This window comes from Macrosteles quadrilineatus, unplaced genomic scaffold (assembly GCF_028750875.1).
Source record: "Macrosteles quadrilineatus isolate MER2022 unplaced genomic scaffold, UCM_ALF_1.0 Scaffold_3__2_contigs__length_128488019, whole genome shotgun sequence".
Classification (NCBI taxonomy): Eukaryota; Metazoa; Arthropoda; class Insecta; order Hemiptera; family Cicadellidae; genus Macrosteles; species Macrosteles quadrilineatus.
The window spans coordinates 34531600-34555458 of NW_026542596.1; the positions used below are offsets into that span (position 1 = coordinate 34531600).

The following is a 23859-nucleotide window of genomic DNA, read 5'->3' on the forward strand; positions in this document are numbered from 1 at the left end:
CAGAGAATTTGTGTTTGAAAAAACTTACATTTGTCTTTATTTAGTTTGAGGTTGTGTCTCCTTATGACTTTCAAAACACTTTCTAGCCTTGTTAGGGCCTCAGACTCAGTCGAACCTTGAATAATAATATCGTCAAAAAAACACTGAACGCCATCAATTCCAGAAAGTATTTTGTCCATAAACCCTTGCCATAGAGCCGGAGCAGTCTTGATTCCGAACATGAGTCGATTTACCCTATATTGTCCTTTATGTGTACTGATTGTTTGTAGTAGCGCACTTTCTTGGTCCATTGCCATGTGTAAATAAGCGTTACTAATGTCTAGTGTACAAAAGTACTTACCACCACTCATTTTTGCAAAAATGTCCTCAATACGTGGAATAGGGTATTTGATGTCCTTAATTTGTTTATTTAAAGTCACTTTGAAATCTGCACAGATTCTGACCTTGCCACTGGGTTTTACGACTGGAACGATTGGAGTTCCCCAATCACTTTGTTCAACCTTCGAGATGATTCCTATTTTTTTCCAATCTGTCCAGTTCTTCTTCAACTTTAGGTCTTAAAGCATATGGCACTAAACGAGGTTTCATGTAAACCGGTTTGGCATCTTCAAGTAGTTGTATATGACCTTCTACCTCGGGAATAACACCAATATTTTGATCAAATACATCCTTGTAATTCTCAATCAGTCTATCGATATCTGCATGCATGTGAGAACTTGTAATACTCCTAAGGTCAGCCCAATCTAGTTTAACTTCCCTTATCCAATCACGTCCAAAGATAGGATCGACATTCCGGTTGATCACGTATAGTTTACCAATGAAATCGTGATTTTTGTATGTGCATTTCACAAATACATATCCAACAGGCTCGAAAACCTCCCCAGTATAAGTACGAAGTTCCACTTTCGTTTTGTGAATGGATTTGTTCAATCCTAGATTCATGTAATCCTTGTAAGATATGGTGCTCAATGCGGCCCCAGTATCTAGTTCCATTGTAATTTCATTCCCCTCAATGTTCACCTTCAAATTAAACTTATCTGAGTTTTTTGAAGTTATTAAGTTCATTTCATAAGATTCATCTTCTTCAACTAAGACATCAGCTTGACATGTGTTTCTCAAGTTCTTAAATTTTGTCATGGTATTCTCGCTCAGACAAACTCGAGCGATGTGACCCATCTTTCCACATTTTCTACACCAGTGTTCAGTAAATTTACATTTGTTTGCTTTATGCTTTTGGTCACCGCATCTGTAACACTTTCCCTTAAGTGATTGGAATGTGAATGAACTGTTGTTGTGTCCTGTAGATTTAATTCTCATTTCACTGTTTGTATTGAATCGTTTATTAGTAGGCTTTGAGATCACTTGATTAATTTCGGCTTTATGTTGTGAAGATGTAATCATTGTATTTTCAGTTTTAGATAGTTCCATTATCTTAGCAGTATTTATGACTTCCTGGAAGGTCTTGTCTGATTCTACTTGTAGTAGTTTCGTTCTTATCTCAGCATCTCGCAATCCTCTGATGAACTGTAAACGTAGCATAGTTTCAGCTGTAGATTTTCCACAAGAACATTTGAATTCACAAGGAGTAACAAGTTTCTTCAGTTCAACTGTAAAATCTGTAACGGATTCACCTATCATTTGCTCTCGTACTATGAAATTATGTTGCCGTGCCCAAACACTTGGTTGAGGATCCAAGTATAGCTTTAATAAAGCTATAAGGTCATCATAATCTTTCTGAAGTGGCGTGTCAGGTGCACAAATGTTGTAGAGCTTTTGATGTAACGTAGGAGGTAGGGCATTAAGTAGGGTGAATGTCTTTGTAGTTTCGTCTGATACGTGTTTCAGGTGCATAAATACTTCAAGTCTTTTTGTAAAATTGTCAAAAGATTCATCTTCACTGAAAGGTACAAATGAAATATGGAATGTTGAAGCTGTATTGCCAGTAGAGTTGCTTGCATTACCATTGATTTCTTGAGTTGTATTTGAAAGTGAAATAGGTTTCAACTGCTTCAACATAATCTTCAACGTAATGAATACTTCTTCAATGTCCATCTTGTAATTCACTTCTTCATCCAGTTCTGTGTCGTTTATTATTTGTTCTATTTTCTCTTGTACTTCAAGAAATCTAGTCCATGTTGAGTCCAGAAGTTCTAGACGTTCGTCAACTTGCCTAGGATCAATTTCATGATTGTTCAGCTTGTTTGTTAATTTAGTCAATTGTGCCTTGATTGATGTTCTAATCCTTTTGTAACTGTTTAAATGTAATGTAATGTCAGTTGACTCCATTTTGGTTTTCCTCGTCGCCAGTTATCAAGTCCTTAAATTATATAATAAACAAGATACAAGAGAATGTACAACCTATTTTATTCAACCATTTTAACTGAATGAAAAATATATAAACACAAACATAAACATTAAAAACAATAACATAAATCATGTGTGTTAAGTCATATGTTGATGACAACTCCTTATTAACGTAAGTACCATGTGGTACCATTTAATGTTAAATCTGAATATCGAAACTAAAAAATAATCCTTGTTGATCAATTTTTTTATCAAATTCTTGGCTCAAACTTTTTCTAGTGTTATAAAAACAAAATCAAACCTAAATAATATGCATCACATATTACATCGGATGTACAGTTGCCGAAACTTAAACGGAAGTTCCCGAGTATACTATAAAACGATGTAAGTTCTGATAGACAGCCAAGTTGACCGGAACACGCCCCCGTCGTGGTTATTGCCAGTATTATCCTTACAAAGGTTTAACTTGAGAAGTGTTGTTCACTGATCGCGAAACATTTTTTCCAATTTACCTTTAAGGGGTCGACCACATAGTGTTATTTTATGCAAAGCAATGACGTTAGTTTAGTTCTATATGGTATAGAAAGTAAAGGTATAAGAAGCAAAGGATAAATTCGAACTCTCAAAACCGGATAAATCGTAGTTTTTAATAGTAGTTGGTTAAGCCTTTTATTACCCTGAATTATATGTTACTGTAAACCTCGATAAGAAGTCTGCATCTTGATTATCTCCATGAGAGAACTTTTATCGAGGTTTTACTGTAATATACAATATTATTAATTGCCAACAATAATAATGTTTACATTAATGACATCTCCACATTACATTATCATTATTGTAATTTAGTAAAAAGTATATTCAATGATGGAATAAACACTTAACCGCATTTAAAGCGCAAACATTTCAACAACTCTTGAAGTAAAATATATAGATGTAAATAAACTTAATTGTAGTAATGGGTTTTAAATGGTGGGAAAACTATCAATAAAATCATCATCAATCATTAATAGTCGCATATCCTATACTCTAATACGAGCAATGTTTGCTTGTATGTATGCTTGCTTGCTTGCTTGCTTGCAGAAAGATCTCGAAAACGGCTCCGACGATTTTCTTCAAATCTTGTAAATAGTTTATTTTTGGCCTAAAAACAAGTTTCATGCAGTTAGAACTGCCAACAAAAATCTAATTACGTAGAAAAACGAAACTGAAAGTCACATTTTTTTTAACATTAGTCTTATGGGTTGCTAAGTAACCATGTTGGTTGAATTAAATAACAAGGAAAAGGTAAACAACGACTTGAAGTTGTAGCACGTGTTCATAATAAACCAACTACCCACAGTATACTAGCAAATTACAAATACAGTACAAAAGGAAAAACATCACTTGTTAATATTGAGCAAAGATTATACCAAAGATTGATTATACTTAAGATTACTCGAGACATTGTAGTCAAGGGTAGCAGTGCGAAGTCTAGGATCTGTTTATGACGAATACATTAAGGTATCTGCAATCCTAAAATGCTATGGGAAGGGAAGGAAACAGGTCCGTGACGTAGGAAGTAGTGAAGGAAGTAGTAAAGGCAATCATAAAATGCTATGGGAATAGAGGGAAACAGGTCCGTGACGTAGGAAGTGATGAAGGAAGTAGTAAATGCGAGCAGTCCGGAGTGTGGGGACTGTTTATGACGATAAGATTAGGGTATCTGCAATCCTAAAATGCTATGGGAAGGGAGGGAAACAGGTCCGTGACGTAGGAAGTGGTGACGGAAGTAGTCAAGGCGAGTTGTCCGGAGTGTGGGAACTGTTTATGACGATTAGATTAATGTATCTGCAATCTTTAAATGCAATGGGAAGGGAGGGAAACATGTTTGCGACGTAGGAAGTGGTGAAGGAAGTAGTCAAGGCGATTAGTATGGAGTGTGGGAACTGTTTATGACGATTAGATTAACGTATCTGCAATTCTGAAATGCTATGGGAAGGGAGAAAAACAGGTCCGCTACGTTGGAAGTGGTGAAGGAAGTAGTCAAGGCGAGCTGTCCGGAGTGTGGGAACTGTTAATAACGATTAGATTAAGGTATCTACAATCTTAAAGTGCTATGGGAATGGAGGGAAACAGGTCCATGACGTAGGAAATGGTGTAGGACGTTGTAAAGGCGAGCCGTGAGGAGTTTGGGAACAGATTTATGTATCTCCGATACTAAGACTGCTTTCAGAGTGAACTAATGATTTTCTCCGAGCAAAGCTCGGTCCCCAGGTACTTTGAATAAATTGCATACAAAGTACATTTTCATTTCACCACATGCTCTTAGTTGCCGTTGGGCCGTTGATAGTTGGAAACTTAGAACATCAAAGGTTTAAAATGACTTTTATCTTTCACCAATGAAAGCTACATGTAATGATACTACACTTATTTATTATTTATAAAAAAAACCACAAATTTAAAAATCTCATACAATTTACTTGAAAAAAAAAACATTTATGACTTGTCTGCAGCAATTATTAAAACTTTTGTTAATTTACAGTGCTTTTTTGTTCCATCAGTCTTTTGTTCCCCCTGTTTTTCTGTAAGTAAACGTATTTGCGAAGGTTTCCTATTTTTTAGGTTCACCAGTTTTGCAAACATATCTGGAAACCAACTGTTGTTCTGAACATAAGAAGGTTTCAACTGACTACAGCCCTGTCCGTATAACGTGCACACAGCTAGTACCAAAATAAATAACAAACCAATCAGAGAATTTAAAGTAGTTAGAGTTTAACAATTATTGATAATCAATGAAAAAAGAAGCAATGTTTATTATTGCTTCTTTTTTCATTGATTATCAATAATTGTTAAACTCTTTGGAGCAGTGAACAACAATGATAAAATAGAATGAAACACAGTTATTTTCAACTCAGATCTAGATATAAGTTCTTATCTTTAACTAGTTCTCTTATTTCAGTTTGACATGATCAATTTCAAATTTGCAATAATTTACACGACCTTTCTTAGCCATGACATTGTATTTATCTAAGTTATAAAGTCGAAAACTCATAATAGCCTAATATTAAGTTTAAAAATATTCTAAGTTATAATGTACAGGGTTTGTCGACTGGGTGTAGTAATTGTTTGCAAGTTAGTAATACATAATAGAAATAAGAGGTTAATGTACTAGTATTATACCTTGTAATTACTTTCCTGAAACAAAGTAGAAACTGACGTTAATCTACCATTATGATGCTAATGTGCTGCTAGAGTTTCTAGCTCTGCTGTTATGACGCTAGGATTACAGAGTTGAGAAACTCATCTGCATATTCAACAGGAAATAGGTAAATGTTTACTCGTGGTTTCAGCTGGTGTATTGGTGTATCTCTGATACAATAGTAGACAAAGTTCACTGATGTCCACATTCAATATCAGTAATTTCAATTACTTTTTGTATACATTAAAATATCGAATTGGTCTGTGCATTGAAAATGATAATTAGGGAAGTAGACTGTACATTCGATGGTTAGCAAAGTGTGGGCCTTGGAGGAACAAGCTGGTCTAGTGAAAAGCGTGGGACTTCGGTCCCTGAGATCTCGGGCTCAAATCCCACCCGATCACCAATGGATTTTTAAGTGACAATTCCTCAAGCCCTATGGCTAGCCATAATTAATGTGGAACACAATCAAGTGGTAGAGCCTAGCGTCTAAAAAATGATGTGAGCGTTAGTCAAATTGTGATTTGAGTTTAATACTGTAAAAACGAATAAAATGGGTGTAAGGAACAAGCCACAGCCCTGGTAATTCTTCAGAAGTTAAAGAATCCAATAAGTTCGTAAAAATACAACTCATACTGTACAGTTATGATAAAAAATGCATTCACATACTTTTGTAATAAGAAAACCTGACGTTATAATAGGGTCAGTAAACAATAAATGTCCGCAGGCAGCTGACTAAGTTTATAAACTCAACAATAGCTATTTACCTTACAAGTGTAGTAAGAGTGTTTTTACATCACGCAGGTGAATGTTGTGCAACGAGCGGAAGCGAGCTGCATAATTTACCTAAGTGATGTAAACACGCTCTTGCGTAACGTGTAACGTACAAGATTTTACCTGACCCGACAATATACAGGAGGTTACGAACAATATTTTGCATTGTCCATTTCACTCATCTTCTAACAGTAACGTTCATTTACAAACAAAAGCTAGGTTAGGAAAATTCTTCAAAACATAACAATAAAATTCAAGCGCACAGCTGATTTCTACCGTTGAACGTCGTTGGCTCCATAGAGGTATATTTTTTAAGTTAAGCACTCAATGTTATTTAAAAGGGTTTCATTACCTCACCGAGTGAGTTTTTTTTCAACTTTACATCACTCAAGAAGTAAAGAAGTTGTATACATCACGCTTGGGATAGGGAAGTTTAAAATGGTGGGTTAGGTAAATAGTGTTCTTTAATCTAAAAAAAAACTAAATAGTAGAATAATTAACATCCAAGATGGATTTATTTTCTCGAGTGTTTTAAGCAACAAAGCAAATTCGATTAGAATAGAGAATACTGTTTTTTTTCTTTTTTTATTAGTTTCAATGCTATAAAATACTGAAAGACATTATTTATCCAAAACGCGGGAACTCTAGATCTTAATTGAACTGCAGTACTAATAAAAAAAAATTGAATTGTACTTTTTTAAATTATTTCAGAAACTTTAGTCATTAAATCGTTCACTGACCAAAACTATATACATCTAGCGTACGAAAAGATTTAGCGTTGTCGTTTCGTGAACAAGCACAAAAGCCAATTGTAAATATAAAAAGACGGGAACTGTATATCTTGGCTGAACTACAGTAGTAATAATATTACAATTTTGATTTGTACTTTTCTGTAACAACTATTAAAAAAACTCCCGTTATAAGACATTTGACTGTCTAAAGCTATTTACATCTAGAGTATGGAAAATTTAGCGTTCTCGTTTCGTAAAAAGCACAAAAGCCAATTGTAAATATCCGGTTCGGCCATGTTAAGCCTGTCTCAGTCACATTTAATTAAAAACAGCGCCCACAAAGCTTGATTTACGCTGCAAAAGATAAAACCCCTCGTAAATAATCTAGATCGGTTTCTAGATGTTTGGGCTTCAGTGAAGGATAAAAATATATCAATTAAAGAAAACCATATAACATGAGATTTGATTTTAAAACAAACCGTTTTACTCTTTTATTTTCTACAGTTTTGTTTAAAGAGATTTACAGTTTTCATCACAGTAAACCCACATATTTTTACTTGACTGATTTACACATACATTTTCACACCAACAGTTATTGGAGTTTATCGGGATAAGAACTAGGGCCTCTTTAAGGGATTTACCATTAGACCTTTTTGTCACAGACATAACGTACGTATTACCAATAATAACGTAAAATAAACATTTTTTGGTGATCAATGTTATTTAAACCAATCCTTGTGGGGCCTAATACACTATTTCATTATTATTAATTAGAATTGTTTTCTTGGCTAGAATTTATTTTTGGTTAAGAATTACATAACACAATTATTATGAATGAAAAATATATGGAATTTTCGCACTATCTCCACTTTTAAAAGCGTTTGTCAAAGTAGATTTAATAATATTTAACAACAGTTTGCATTAATTTGAATTAAATGCTAACATGGATTATCTTATAGACTCCATCCTGAGTACAATTGTGAACGAAGTTTACCAACTGTATTCAACCAAGAAACATCCTTAAAGTTCTAAACAGTTTCAAACTTTCACAACACTTTCTTCGTCATTCACTGTTCCTGAGTCATTTAAAAGGTTGACAAATATTTATTTTTGTTGTAATTCAATATTTTTAGTCGCACCGAGTGTTAAGTTTTAAAACGTTTTACCAAAATAACAATTAAAGTGAAAATGAGATTTTGTTTCCCTTCGTTTCTGTGGAATATCTTACATATAATTTTTAGAGAATTAAATGTTATATATGCTAAGTGGTTGAATAATAAAACATTTTTGGTTTCTATAGGTTCAAATAAATTAAGGGAAAAGACTATCTATGTTGTTTAACACTACGGGTGCGCTCTACCCCTGCCGTTTTGTGTAAACGCAAGGGTCTGGGGCAACCGTGTTTCCAAAGGCTACACTTAACTTAGAATCAAAGTTAGGGTGGCATTTTGAATAGGAATAATTTATCTAAATTGGTTTGGTTTCAATATGTTTAACAACGTACCAAGAGCCTGAAAATCGTTTTTGAATGTAGACAAAAACGGTAATTTTAAACTGCTTTAACTCATTATAGAATTATTACTTTAAAATTCTAAAACCAGGGTCGCATAGATTGTTCTATGTTCTGTAAAACCCCACTCGTTGTTATTTACTGGCATGTATGGGTAGTTTACAAAGGCAGTTGCCGTTAACGTCTGCAAGCACTTCTCGCGGGGCTGTTCAATGGCGCAACATAGCTACTGAAGCCCGAGCTGAGATTTCTGAGCTGAGGTAGAGCGCATCCTTAACGGTGGAATTCTAGAACCAGTGAAATGAATCCATCCATACATCTAAAACTGACGTCACGGTTGACACCGAAAACCACAATGGATGCACGAAGATCAGTGAAATATGTTATTTTAGCCGAGCTTCATTAATGTGCAGAGTTAGGATTTCGTTACGGTAAAAGTAAATTCAAAATTATTAATTTCTGATTCATAAGCAGAAAGTATTTCCAATGTTCGTTAGAATAGAACTTCTTTTAGTAAGCTCACACAACATAGCCTACGCGCGTTTATATACTGAAATAAATGCGCTTATAAATAAATATATGTATCGCAGTATCATAAAAAATGGTACGGATTTTAGGAAGCAGTGTTTTTAAATAAAACAATTTTACTTAAGATGTATAAAGTTATCATTAGTACCACCCTTTTATTCTACTGTTAGGTGTGTGATAGCGAAAACATTTAATACCTCCTCCAAATTCTACAATATTAGTTCAACATATCAGGATCAGAAAGGAGAGCTACAACTCATTAAGAAGTAGGATTACTGTCACTTGGCTTGAGGCAAAGGCGCTTTTTAGCTTTATGTGCTTCTAATAATTCAAAGTCTTAAGTTGTTTTTTAATTTCCTACTTTTCTATCTCAGAACCTAAGTTCCATCCCAAAATTGTTTTTATCATTTCTTCAACCTTGGCCCAGAGAATTGTGGGTTCATCACAAAGTTAAATCCATTGGTGATTGGTGGGATTTAAACCCTGGACCTCGTGGACTGAGCCCTGCACTATATCACTAAACTAGCATTACCGATCCTATCCTATGCTTCTAGGTTTCAAATGAGGTGACCCTTGAACTGGGATTTTCACAACCAGTACTAACCTAAAACATTTTGTTCTAGATAGTTTATTTTTTTATTTACCATATTTTACATCCTAGGACGCTAGGTTTCTAGCCCGGAACAGCTTTACACATTACTAAAGCTAGTCGTAGAGGGTTTTGGCATCATCACATGGATAAAATCCGTTGGCGTTTGGTGGGATTTGAACCTAGGATCTTAAGCCCCACGCTCTACCACTAGACCAGCTCACTCCCCGTAGTTTTAGATAGTAAGTTTTGGTCTTGACAAAATGTATGTTATACCAATGAAGAAAGGTTTTGTTTTGTCGCATCGCCGAGGACAAAAGGACGTAAGATTATTAACGAACACCACCCTAGCAAAGTTAAGCCTTCCTCTCTCATATTCATTAAAACCTACCTTAAACAGCAGATTTATTTCAAGGGGAAAGTTTAAATCCTCTTAAACAAAAATTATACCTTCCCTGTAATGATGTAAAGAAGATATATTTTGTTGAACGTTGTACTTTTATGCACTAAGAAATTCTATGTGGACAAACTATACTGCATAATTTATGAAATAGTTTATGGAACCAATATACTGTTACTCTAATCTTCTCGATTTAGCCAAAGTGAGAGTATAAAACAACTGCCATGGTGTTAAATAAAGAATATTCAAGATTATCATAAATGCTAGTTAATATGGAAAGATTCAGCCTGTTAGAAAATAAAATTTTATTCAAAGAAAAGTAATCAACTGTACACAGTACTTAACTTTCCTGTATAATTTCCGTTTTGCAGCAGTATATGTTGATGTTATTATGTTTGGTCTTGAATAAGTAAACAACAACGACATATCAAATGGAAAAAAATAAAACGAGGTTAAAATCAAACAAAAATTGACAAATAAGTTGAGATGTTATAAATTATTTGTATATCATTTTTCTTATGTTTTTTAAAAGACACTATCATATTTTCCATAACCTTTTGGATCTACTAATCAAATACAGTACTAAGCTGTCCAACTCAACATCAAAGAGCAGCATTTGTTAACCGAATAATATCTAGTTTTTTTTTCTGCCAGACTAAATATTTTTCTACCATAAATAGCAGAATTTTAACCACTGCAGTGAGCCTCAGAAAATTTGCAGCCATCCAATATACTGATATATATTGATATATATCGGCGTGTGTTGACTCAAAGTATACGAAAAGAAGGGCTTACACCTAGCAGTCGCAATATTCAAATGATTTATTTTGAACGAAATTATGGCACACTCAAACTACTCGAGCAAATGTTCATTCAACAATTTCTATTCAAAAGTACAACTGTCCAATTATTTGACATAAAAACATTTCTTAATTTTTGCTTTATCTAAAATAGCATCTTCAAATATGAATATTAAATTTCATAAAGATACCTTAATAGCTTTTAAAATGTAAATTTAAAACACAAAAACCAAATGGCAGATATCTCATTACGAGTCGTAAAAAAAAAATTATTAATGATTTATGTTTTTTTTGTTACCCTTTGAAACTATTCCAAGATTGTTGGTATTAATTTACCTTACATATTTATACAGTGTGGCTATTTTTCCCACTGCACACCGCGCAATTGTTCTATCAGCATCAGCTTGTCTGACTTCAATACTCTCGGAGATCATTTTCTGAGAGAGCATATTGACGAAGCTGGCCTCATTTTTGTCATTACAAAGAAAGTTTTCTTGCTTTACTGTCACTGCCATTTCTTCAGTGAAATCAATGTCGACTGTTACGGTCTTGGTGGTGGTTTGTCGTTGTTGTTTGGCATGTTTTGTGCTGTTGACAGTATCTGAGTAAACACAACAGTGCGGAATTCACCTGGCACAAAACACAGCTGGGTTTTCCTTGGGGCGAAAGCGGAGAGCGGAGAGAGGAACGCGGAGAGCGGACTCCTCTTGTCTTAGGTAATTTTAATGTTATTGTTTTCCTAGAAGCGGAGCGGAACGCCATGTTAATCGCTTTTCCGCTCTCCGCCCACCGCTCTCCACGCTCCTCTTCCGCGTCTAGGAAAACCTGGCTTAAGCCGTTTTTTTGTAGGGAATTTTGTCAGCTTTAACTTTTGTACTTAACACTTTTCAATACGACTTACAGATTCCGATATGTAAGCGGACAACTAAAATAAGTCACATAAAGAGCCCTTCCCTTAGTCAAGCTTGACCCCACCTATCAGAACTTTTTATTTCTTTTAATCTAATAAACAAACGTTTAAACAAATTTTTCAACCCTCCGGTAATTATTTCGCCTGATTAGTCATTTAACTGGACTAAAACTAAAAAATAAAGAGATTATAACTTATTTTTGCTTGCAATTCTAAAAGTATATCTACCATAAGTAACTTATGATATTAATATCAAACGTTAATATTCGAGATACTGCATTTAGGTCTCTCTAAAACTTCATTTTGTTTGAATATGTTTTCGCGAAATCAATAATATACAATTCCATATTGATACTATCATGCCTTCTAATTTCACGGATTCTGCTCTAGATACTGAACAAAGATAGCTAAAATTGTATTCCTATTGAATTGGCTACATGGTGAACTAATAATAGCAAAAAAGAGAAATAACCCAGAGCCTGATGTTGTTTTACTGCAGGGTGTGAATACAATTTTCGTGTATAAAAACTATCGTTTACAAACCTTTTGTCAGTAGATGAAGATAATTTTGCATTGTGTACTGTGGCCGTTAAATAAAAGATTTTGACTTTTAATTGACATAAATATTGACATAACAATGCACAAATACTGTTTAAAAAAACCTGCCAACACTGTTTAACTGTTTAAAGGTAAATAACAACACAGACAACATCAACATTAGGCCAGCCAAGTTAACGAGTGTTTAATGTTGGGGACAAAGACGTGATTTAAGACAGTGTAATGAAGCCTGATGGGACACTTAGCGGGGTTGCAATTACACAAGGAAATATTTTACTTTTTATATTAAATCTTTGTTGAAACCTTTGGATGCCGTAAATGTAATCAATAAATATCCCCGTTATTGCTTACTGGTATAGATTGATCGACTTATCGCGTTTTTGATCGATAGTCGATTGGATACGACTAATAAAACGTTTGTTATACTTCGACCTTGTAAAATAATTTTAACTATATGTGACCAGTACTAAATAATCTTGATGTACATGTTACATGGTCTCAACTTACAAAAAGACTGTGCCGTGTAAGAATGTAAAAATATTTAGAACGATTTTGCACATTCTATGGACAATACCCATCCATCCTAAAAACTACCCGATGTCATCACACGGCTTGAACAGCTTTAACTGACATTTTCCAATAATGCACCTGTCAGCTAAATAAACTATGACTGAATATTATAAAACGTTACTGTTTTTTCCAGTAGAATAAAGTCACTTTGGATGACAAGCTCTAGAGCAAGCAAAAGCTTTATTTAAGCTGTTCTTGGCTAAAGTACTGTCCTTAAAAGGTAATCATAAAAATAGTTTCCGGCGGGTGAATCCAGCATCACACATTTTAACTATATTGTCAGTATAAAACATTAAATAGATAACTTAAAACTTAAATACTGCAAACTTGTCAGCTGCAAACATATACAGTGTCCAGTAGTAATTTCCCTAGGGACAACAGTGTGTCCAGACACGTGCCTTATAACACCCTAGGGAGAACTTCTGTAACTTGCCTGTATCTATCCCTTATTGAAACCAATAACACTATCATAAGAATGTAGTATCGAAATCTCAATTCTGAAATGACTTTAGATATTTAAAACGTCTTTATTCATACGTATAGCTTACTAGTTTCTCTCTTTGATGAATTGAGACGAAATGGTCACTCTTGAAATCTCCAGAATGGCCTTAATTAAAGTTGGGAATTTTCCAAACCCCCAAAACACCCCGTTCTCATGACCCGATCTTACTGGTTCGCAAATTCATCCAAGTTTATGCAATCCCAACACACTTATGCAAACCCAACACATTTATGCAAAATGTCATCAAAATCAGACCCAAATTACTCCGAGCTATCGTGTTACCACGAGACCTACGTGTAAAAGCTACTTGTGCATTGCCCTATAGGGAAATGCACAAAAAAATAATCTTACTCAAAAGCGACAAAAATAAATGACGATTAATGTTTTCTCAAACTGGTGATCTGTTAAAATATAACAAAATCGTCCAAAAATATATAAATTATAAAATCAGCTTAATGTGTAAAAGTAGTTAAACAGACGAAATAAATTTGAAAAAATATAAGAGGTAAACAATAGTATATTTCGTACCTAGGGCCGGAAATGAGGTTTTGCCGGCTCGAGATAGTTTTTAAACTTTAAACGTTTGTAACTTAAACGATCGATAGCTGCAAAACCATTTCGGTCCGTGGTACGAACTCTATTTTTCACCACACTACTACTATTCACAATAATAATTAATGCACACTGATAGTCAACGCAACTTTAAGGTTATGCGAAGAAGTAATTTCAGCACCCCAGCAAAAATAATAATAAACAGTTGCTAGGCAACGGTGAAAATAGATCAATTCTATTGCAATGCTATGGATCCTGATTGTGTATTTAATATGCATGGGGGCAGCTGATTTTGCGGCCCTAGGGATGTAAAAACCTGCTCGGTCCCCAAATGACGATGACAGCTGGCATGGCCAGCAAAACGTAACTTTCAGCCTCTAATTAACGTATGTAAAACAGCTAATAACATCATAGTGTGGTGAAATAGTAGTTTACGCAACGATTGCGTAAAGTTAGTGTTAACGACACGAGTAGAAAATTTAAGGTACGAGCCTTGGCGAGTGCCTTAAAAACTTCTACGAGTGTCGTTAACATTATTTACACGAGTTGCGTACCATACTTTACCTATGTCATTGTTTTAATTGCTAAAAATCACTACTCATAACTTCTAAAAAAGGGTATTTTTTCGTTTATGACCTCTCATTGCCACTGACAGTGATGCAACGAAACATTGTATCAAACACTAATTGCACCAATCAACAATTAAATTGGCCTAAACAGCTGATTAGTTGAATTTCAAATCATTATAATTTTACTTCTCCTCTCTCAATCCTTGAACCTTATTGGTCCGTTACCCGTGTTGTTATGAGTAAAACTATGCTGTTATGAAAGTAAACAATGCTGTTATGAGATACTTTTCAATTCTAAGAACTGTACTGAAACGGCTACTTAAAAAAAAACGGTCGTAGGTAAAATACATTACATAGTTGACACGGGTGACACGATTTTTCATCTAGTTATAGTTAAAGAACCGTAAACGTCACAGTGAGTGGCGTAACAGTTGTCTCATGACGTCACAGAGCTCCAGGCAATTACTGGACTTGACATTGACTAATTACTGACTTGTCTTGTAACTACTCTGAGCTGAGGAATTTGTGTCACGGAATTAATTACTTACTAAACGTCTACAAGCTGCAGCTGATATAGGTGGTATTCGTCAGAGAAAGTGATTTAATTGATCAAAGAGTTGTAAGGGTGCAAACATGTAAAGATGTAACATCGGTTAAGTTAGTTGTTTTTTTTTATTTTAAATTGTTATTATTTGTTTCAAGTAATTGTGTTGTGATTTATTATTGTGAAATTTAATTATTAAAACGAATAATCTATTCTTAAAAAAAGGATGGACAAAGAAACACGTTAAATCGAACTCACTCTATTATATGTATTTCACTCGGATTCGGAACAATTAAGCTGTTTTGAGTCACCGTAACAATACAATCATACAAGGACAAAGCAATGTGATATACTTATCCCTGTTAAACTGATGTTTGCCAACTAGAACATCTCCGACTATTTGCAAGGCAATTATAACTTTAGCACAGGTTTAGAGAGTTAGCTAAATAAGTTAGATTAGTTTATATGATTTCAGAGACTGTACGCTACAGATTTTGTACATTGTTGCACCATACTTAAACTATTTTAGGGATCTATTCTTGTTTGATTACTTTCCTACTTTAGGCTATACAGGGAAAATACATTTAATGTTGCAGTCATCCTCATAACCTTTGTAAGACTCCAAATCTTGAGCGATATTAATAATTTTAACAGTGGAAAGGATTAAGAAATACATTACAAGGTAAATAAATAATGTAAGAAAAATATAATGTATTCATTGTTTTTACTCGTTGTTTTTGCAACTGCTACGCTAAATCTTGCTACTAAATCTAAGTACTCGTATTTAAATAAGGAATGTTATTTCCTACAAGAGTAACTAACGTTCAAGTCTGCAGCAGGGAAATACGAGTTTGCAGTAAACAACAAAGGATTTCCAGCTTTGGGCGGTGTTTTATATGTACTGTAAAACCTGTTTGAGACATAAAAAGTGGTCTTGTGTAGTAGTAAGCTTTACCAAGGCCTGTACACTTTTTAAAAATATGTCAATGTGGCTTTGACATTACTGTTTCTTTAATACGATAAAAGAAACTCAATAACCAGAAGTAAATGTAATTGTTTTTTACTAATATTTCATTTTCGTTTGACACAGGGGTTTGGTATAGGTGAATTTTGTACATTCATTATTAAATAATATATGCCAACTGTAATATTTCATTTCATTCATTCATTTTTTTTGCATTAAAGTTTCTTAAAATGTTAACTTTTGTTCATACATCTTTGTTATTAATCACTCCTCAGAAAGGCTGGCCTAGTATTCATTTTCCTAATTTATACAATTTCATTAATCTGTTCAGTTAATCATTAATAATATTCATTCCATAGCCTATATATTTTTTTACAAAGCCCACAACTTAGTTATTTATTAAATATGTAAGAGAATTGCTATACTGTACATCACAATTTCTTATAATATAATTTCAAAATTAGTCCTTAAGGAATCAAAATTCTAGAAGCAATGAAGCAGTGATCCATGTGTTCAACAATAAACCTTGGTGAACATTGAGATTGAGAAGAGCAGGGCAGCCATAGTTGAAAATTGAAACTGTTAAAAGAAGGAGTCCAGATTTTTTTCTAAGTTAAATTAATTAAATTCATCAAGAAAATCCAATTTTTAGATTCAAGTATATTACAGTCAACCTCAAGAGGACTAACTTCAACATCATTTTCAAAATTAAGTATAAACTTTTCTTTTAAACTCTTTTGAATTCAGTGAACATTAGACTTACCTTTTGGACAACCTCAAAATAAGATTTTTCATTGTTGGGATTTTGTAAGCTTAACACATTAATTATTTGGACACTATTTAATTTATTAATTTTAGCATTCAAGCCAGCACGACACCCTACCCTGAGATAAAGCCCATAATTATACTATTTTAAATTTGAACCTTTATTTAAAAATTAATCTTCTATTTTATTATAACTTCAGTCCACACTCCATTGTCAAACCTTTCATTACAACGTAACTTAGCCTTTTAAATTTCGTTGCATGTTTGTTCTTTTGTTTCAATAAAATATCTTTTGTAATTCGTATCTCTTTGTTATTAACTTTAAGCATTTATAGAATAGGCCTAGCCTAAAATGAATATTGTGAGGTGAGTTTACACAACTCTGCTCAATCAATAAAAAAATGTTTTTAAAGCTGTAATATCTCATCACTATAACACTTTAATATCATTTAAAACTACTAATATCTTAAATATGCTACTAACATGGTTATGTCTTTTTAGTTAAGTTTGGATGCTTTCAAAAATATTATTGGTCAAATATTAACGGTCATATTAATGTAATGAAATACCTATTACTTTAAAGATTGTATATAACTCCTGCCATGAAAATTAATCTATATAACTATAAAAATAAACTATTATATAACAAGTATATATATAATTAATTTGAAAGGGTGATTTCGTGAACATAGCTCCTCCTACAGTTTTAACAGAATTGTGGATATTTATTGGCATGCACTGTGGATGCGATGCTCACTGATGTGGATTAACGTCCGAACTGGTGAGTACTACCATAGACTAAAAGAATTAAATATGGTACTACGCATATCCGCAGTACTATACAGATAATTAGAACAATTAGTTAATTACAAGGAAAAATGTGGTTCGAATTCCACTATAAACTGTAGGTCCCTAGTTGTCGTTGGCTGTAAAGAGATGTGTCTAAGGAACATACCGGCCATTGTCACTAACAAGACTAAAAGATCGCGCCATTCACCCTACACTCATCCTTCACTCATCTTTTGGGCTAAAATACGCACATAGTGGCGTCCCCATCTTAAATAATTGGTAATTGCTAATTGATTGAATTGATAATTGATGATTCAAACTATCAATATCTCAAATGAGAGCCTTTATTTCTAGGAGTGTTTTAAGACCAAGACATAATATAATAAACAATGGAATTTCGTATCGTTGATTGCAGATAAGTCCTAAAATAATTATAGTTATTGTTGATTCGTGATTCATCAGCGTTCTTCAGTCTTAATAATCAATAGCTTAAAGCCGGCATTTCACTGAAGGTTATTAGACCAAAATATATTGGATATGTAGGTAATTAGAACTGTTGAACTAGCCTACATCTTTATTTAAAGTAAGAATTCGGAGAAAATCAAATTTATGTTTTTCGGTAAAGTAATACAGTAGATAAATGAAAGATGATGCTTGGTGGCAAATCTGTGTGTGCACACGTTTAATTAAAACAAAAGATTATGGAAATAGGTTTAGTAGAAGAGACGAATCGACTCAGAAAAGAAAACCCAAAAAACTTGTAATATATAGCCTACCTAGATAATTTAAAAATATGCTAAAAAGGAAAAACATAACTAAACTTATAACTGAACATTATTGCACAATCCAAAGGGTGATTTATACTGCTACAAACCTGGTTTTAAGTTTTAAGAATAAATTCAAATAATAGTTTGGGTTAATTAAAGTTTAAACAACACAAATGAATTATTTATACGAATCCAAAACATCTATTAAACTACTAATTTACTTAAATAGGTTTATTACAAGAATCTCTTTGGATGAAGTTTAGTTTTGCAATGGCTGAAGACAATTACAAAGCTTTCTATCTTTTACAAATTTTTACAATTGAAATAGCTCAACTGAGAGCTACGATCTCCAGAGCAAAGCAGTTCGCTTCTACACTTTGCACGACTTCCGGTCCGGAGATTGCCACTTCCGGGAAAGTTCTTCCAGGTCCGGCTGCTCCGATGTTTATGTCTTGTAGCTTTAATTTACAACTAGTGAAAGCTAATTGTGAGTAAAACCAAGAAGAACATTCTTTTTTAAAAAAAGTAAAAAAGACTGAGCTGAAGAACACTTACTCCCTAAACAGTTCAAAGACTGAACAAATTAAATACAATCGTCTGCAATAGATAATTGATTTGAAAACCTACAAATGAATCTCTAAAATGTTAGATACTGACAATGAAATGACTTGACAGTAAAAACTCACATTTTATTTTTCGCTACGTATGTTGAAACATGAATTAGGCCATTCACATTTACTAATAATTTGATACAAATTAAAATAAAATCATTTTAGGGCAAAATCATTAGAAGGCTCCACCCGCCGGGTGGTTACCATGTAAATATGGTCCTACAAAAATAACCTCGTGGCATTATTATCATTTTGTAAATATGTAAATTAGTTTTTCACCGGTGATTTTAACTTAATAGTCAAAACTTTATTGTTCCCCATCCAAACAAATTAGTTTTAGAATGTTGAGAGCTTGTTCAATAGAAGCATGTTTAATCCCAAAATGTATTTCAATGCATATAATACGCCATATTGAATTTAAATTCAGCCTAGAACCCACTTAATATCTTACCTTTCCTTCTGTGGGTTTCGGTACCCCAGATAGTACTGATTGTACGCCAGCACGCTGCCTTCTTTTCTTCACCGTTTTCTGAAGTCTTCTAAGATCTGGTCTTGCCATCTTAGCATAAGTCTATAAACTTAATGGAAATATTTGACGTTATTGTCTTGATTAATTCCTCTAATTCCTCTTCCCTTAGTACAAAATGTCCTGCCCATCTCTTACTTCTTATTTGTGTACAATTTATTCTCTTAAGTTGTATTGCACACTTAAAATAAATTTTTTGGAAGAATACGTTTAAAATGAAAATTTACAAGTAAGTTAATAAATAAATTAGTCATTTACATATCTTTTGTATAGCTAAATTAGTTTAACTTTTTTCCAATACATACCACTGATAAAACAAAACCATGAAACCATCTATCTTAGGTAATTGTTGTATTAGGAACATTTTAGAAAATAAAGACAGATAGCACATTGTTTTAAATTAAGTAAATTCGTAGCAATTCACATTTAATACCAGGATTATCACTATAAAGGTGGGTTGAATCGCGTAGCCCATCCAGACATTACATTTGCATACATATTGGACTCTGGGGGCATCAATGTGTCTTCCTAATGTTAAAAGAGTTGTATACATCCTCTGCTATGAATGGATATGTTTTGTAATTTAAGTATATTATATTTTCGTATGTCTGGTGGTAACATTACTACCACACTTATAAAATCAAGTACTACTTGCGTAAAATATTATTATTTTTGGTCAGGGTAAATTATTACTGACACAAGAAGTGAGTAATTTGTTAAATTAGTGGTCAAAACATTAACATTCCTTCCCATAGAGTTTATATTGGTTGATATCATTAAAGCAGTTATAAATACATATTAACGCTTCTATGTTTTTGCAACACTACCACTGAAAATAATATAGCACGAAACCACAATCACTAACCACAAACCATCTGTCCTTCCCAAATAACAAAATGTTATTCGTTGAATAATTGATACTGTATGTTATTATGTTTTTGCAATCTGTAAAAAAAAAAACTTTTTACGTGAACAGTAAAAAGTATTTTAAGAAGTGTGTTTAGGTTCCTAAATGTTTATAAGTGCCTACCCACAAACCACCTTACAACGATTAATTATATATTTTTTTGTACTTAAAAAAGAAAAGAAACATGCTGTAATATATTGTTTTTTACTTTAAATTAAATGGAACTCGCCAAACGAGTCTTGTAAGCTTGGTGAGGCCAAGCTAATGTTATATTACAACTTAATATGAATTTGAATCTTTGAATATTATATGGGACTTGATTAGTGATCGCGTTTTCCTTCTCAAAATTTGCTCCCGTTTCCAACCCCCTTTTTACTTTGGGAAAAATACAAAATTTGAACAAAACTTACAATAATATGATTATTGTATTACAAACTCATTTTGAAATACACTAAATATTTAGTGTCTTTTTTAATTTCTGGTATCTTCAAAGCGAGCAATCTTATTACGTAATTACTTTATAAGGTTTCAACCGCACCGTGCATCGTGGACATTTGAGAGCAAGCTGGTCTAGTAGTAGAGTGCGGGACTTCGGTCTCTGAGGTCGTGGGTTCATGTCCTACCAAAGACTAATGCATTTGATCAAAGTAATAATGCCTTAACCCCCTTAACCTAGCCTGAAGTTGTGTTGAAACAATCCCAGGCTAGAACCTAGAGGAATGAGGAAAGATATCGGGGAAATTATTTATACTCATTACAACATTATAAGGTACATACACGATACAGTAATATTTTAGATGAAGATTCCTTTTGCATAGTTTGAGTATAGTCAAGCTAAACCCCTGTTTTTAAAAGTTTTACCGAGAGAAAATTTTGATGATCAGTGTTTATAAGCCTACGGTTCTGCATTAATTGTACGTTTTTTTGAACAAACAAATTAGCACAATTTGTCAATATATATTCTTTGAGTCATACTTTTTATTCAAGGAGAAAGGATAGCTTTTATATTTGCAGTAGTTTGTGGTATTAGGTGCAATACCAATAATATAACTATATTTAAAAATTAAGGTGTTAATATAAAGTATTGGCATTCCAGAATAAACGTAAACGTTCAATCTAGTTTGTTATCAGGGTGTTAAAACCATAAAACAAATTTAATTATTTGTGATATAAAGCACCCCTGAAGGGTGATATGATTAAAGTTTGTGAAGAGGAAACGCAATTTACTGTTGAATTATGGAGAAAGTTTTAACTACATTGGATGATTTAAGTTATTCTCAACCTCTGTGAAAATTAACTAGAGCTTCTGAACTATAAGTTTTTACTTTAAGTTAACAATTTGTTGTATTTTATTCTAAGGACTTAATATTAAAAGTTTGAACACACTAAGCATTTGTATTTACATTTTGGTTAGGATATAAGATTTTAAAACTTTCTGAAAAAGTCAATTATTAACTTATATTTTTCTAAATAATTCTTCATCTGCGTTATGAGTCTTTTGAAAAGGAAACTAGTACTGCATTTCTTTTTGAGCTTATAGTCAACACAATTTTTCCTGTCATGTTAATTTTAAAATTTCACTAATTAAAAGTCAATTTAAATTTTCACCAAACAGGTAATAACTTGAAATGTTTTCTAACAAATATGTATTTACAATCTGTTCTTAGTAAGTAAAATCCCATCAGCTTGTCTACAAACTTTCACGGTTAAACGGGGAGAGTAACTATGATATTTTATAGGGAAAATCACAAAATGGACATAACAGTATTTTTTATACAGTGCTATGCATAGGGTAGAAAATAAAAATATTTAGCCTAAAGATAAATAATTTATTGTGAAAATATTTTACCACCCTTAGCTGCTTCAAACACTGATTTATAAATTATACCATTACATTAGACGGATCTAAACCGTCAAATAAACATTATACAATTTAAATTGATCAAGTATTTAAATAAGGTTTTTATTTTTGTTTCCATTATTCAAATCAAATCAAATCAAATTATCCTTTATTCATTTAAGTACAACATTTGTTCTCCCAAAACTCTTCAAGAGAATAAGGGGCAATTTTAATAATACTGTTTCAGAGAATCTTTAAACTTTTTTTATCATTTTCAGTTAGAAGTGTTTTTGGAAGATGAGACATAAATTTATTTCCTGTGAATTTCGTTTTCTTTTTATAAAATTCTAGATTGTGTCTATCAATTTGAAATTGAGAACGAGTGTTATAATTATGACTAATTTTGTTTGATGCCTGAGTTTTTGTAATATTTTCGCATAAATAATAGTTTTCAAGATATATAGTCCATGAACAGTTAGTATTCCAAGATCGGTAAAAATATGTTTTACAGAAACTTTCCTTTTCAAATAATTAAACATTGCCCTAATTGCCCTTTTCTGGTACGATAAAATCCGTTTTAAGTTTTTTGATGTAGCTGCTCCATATATACTGATTCCATAAGCTAAATTAGAATGAACTAAGGCATAATATATTGATATTAATGTTTTTAAGCTGCAACCTTTATACATTTGTCTTAAAGCAGATACTCCTGAAGACATTTTTTTGATAACATGATCAACATGTTTGTCTCAGGTTAAATTTTTATCAATTATTAAACCAAGATATTTTGTATGTTCTACCTGCTGTAATTTATAATCTTCTAAAATTATGTCTGGATTTAATTTGTTTTTGTTTTGTTTTGTAGAAAATGATACAAAATTAGATTTTTCAGGATTTAAAAGAAGGTTTTAAATTGAATTCATTGTTTTTTTTTATTGAACTCAGTATTCATTTTAACAATCAAACAGCAAATCAATCATTGGTGACACGGTAAGCAAGTACATTTCCCAGAAGGGATTCCCCGTTAATCTGAGCTGGAAGGGAATTTACTCAGCTAGTATAGTGATATAAATATCGAACTTATCAAACAAATTTTCCAACAAATGTAATTTATTCATAGTAAAAAGTTCAACGGCTTGCATGATTGAAAGAAAATGATCAATCCTGTTATAAGAGCTGAATAATTTAATTGCATCTCTTGTCAGTGTTTAAGTTTATAATTGAGTAATTAATCATGCCTTAACCCAACTCCATTAAGCAGTATGAGTGTGCTCAACAGATAAAGAAGAAAGTCAACGAAACCTAAACAAGTTGCTAAACTTGTTTTGGATAAAGGTTTTAACCTGGCATGAAAGATTAAGCTTTGGTTGAGTTTACGTATTTAATACATGTTGTAAAACCTCGTAGCTAAAACGATTCTCATGAAAAATGTCAGCTGTAGATTCGGTGTTATTGTACTAAACCTTACAAACACAAACATAAAAGCTTTTGAAAAATGTTTTAAGATTTGGGAAATAAATATTGTATGAATTTAGAACCCTAAAATATATCTTAGATAAACGTTCTAATGCAATGGTTTTGTTTGCAGGTATATATTTAAATTTTCATGTTTGAATATTTCCAAAAATATTTAATATCCGAAAGATCTTTTATTTACATTGATAACATTTA

The 23859-nt window shown here is 32.7% G+C and overlaps 1 protein-coding gene across 1 annotated transcript; it reads right to left on the reverse strand.

Moving 5' to 3' along the window:
• Positions 1-495: 495 nt before the first annotated feature.
• On the reverse strand, positions 496-17710 carry LOC128989100 (uncharacterized). The gene is made up of 3 exons (XM_054410960.1): positions 17704-17710; positions 11193-11415; positions 496-2170 (listed from the first exon to the last, which is right to left on the reverse strand). The coding sequence occupies exons 1-3, from the start codon at positions 17708-17710 to the stop codon at positions 496-498; spliced, it is 1905 nt and encodes a 634-aa protein (XP_054266935.1).
• Positions 17711-23859: the final 6149 nt, after the last annotated feature.

Coding starts and splice junctions, on each gene's coding strand:
- LOC128989100 (XM_054410960.1), bottom strand. Junction 2,171..11,192: donor GCTGATAGAACAATTGCGCG/GTGTGCAGTGGG, acceptor AATTGATCCTAG/GCAAGTTGACGAACGTCTAG.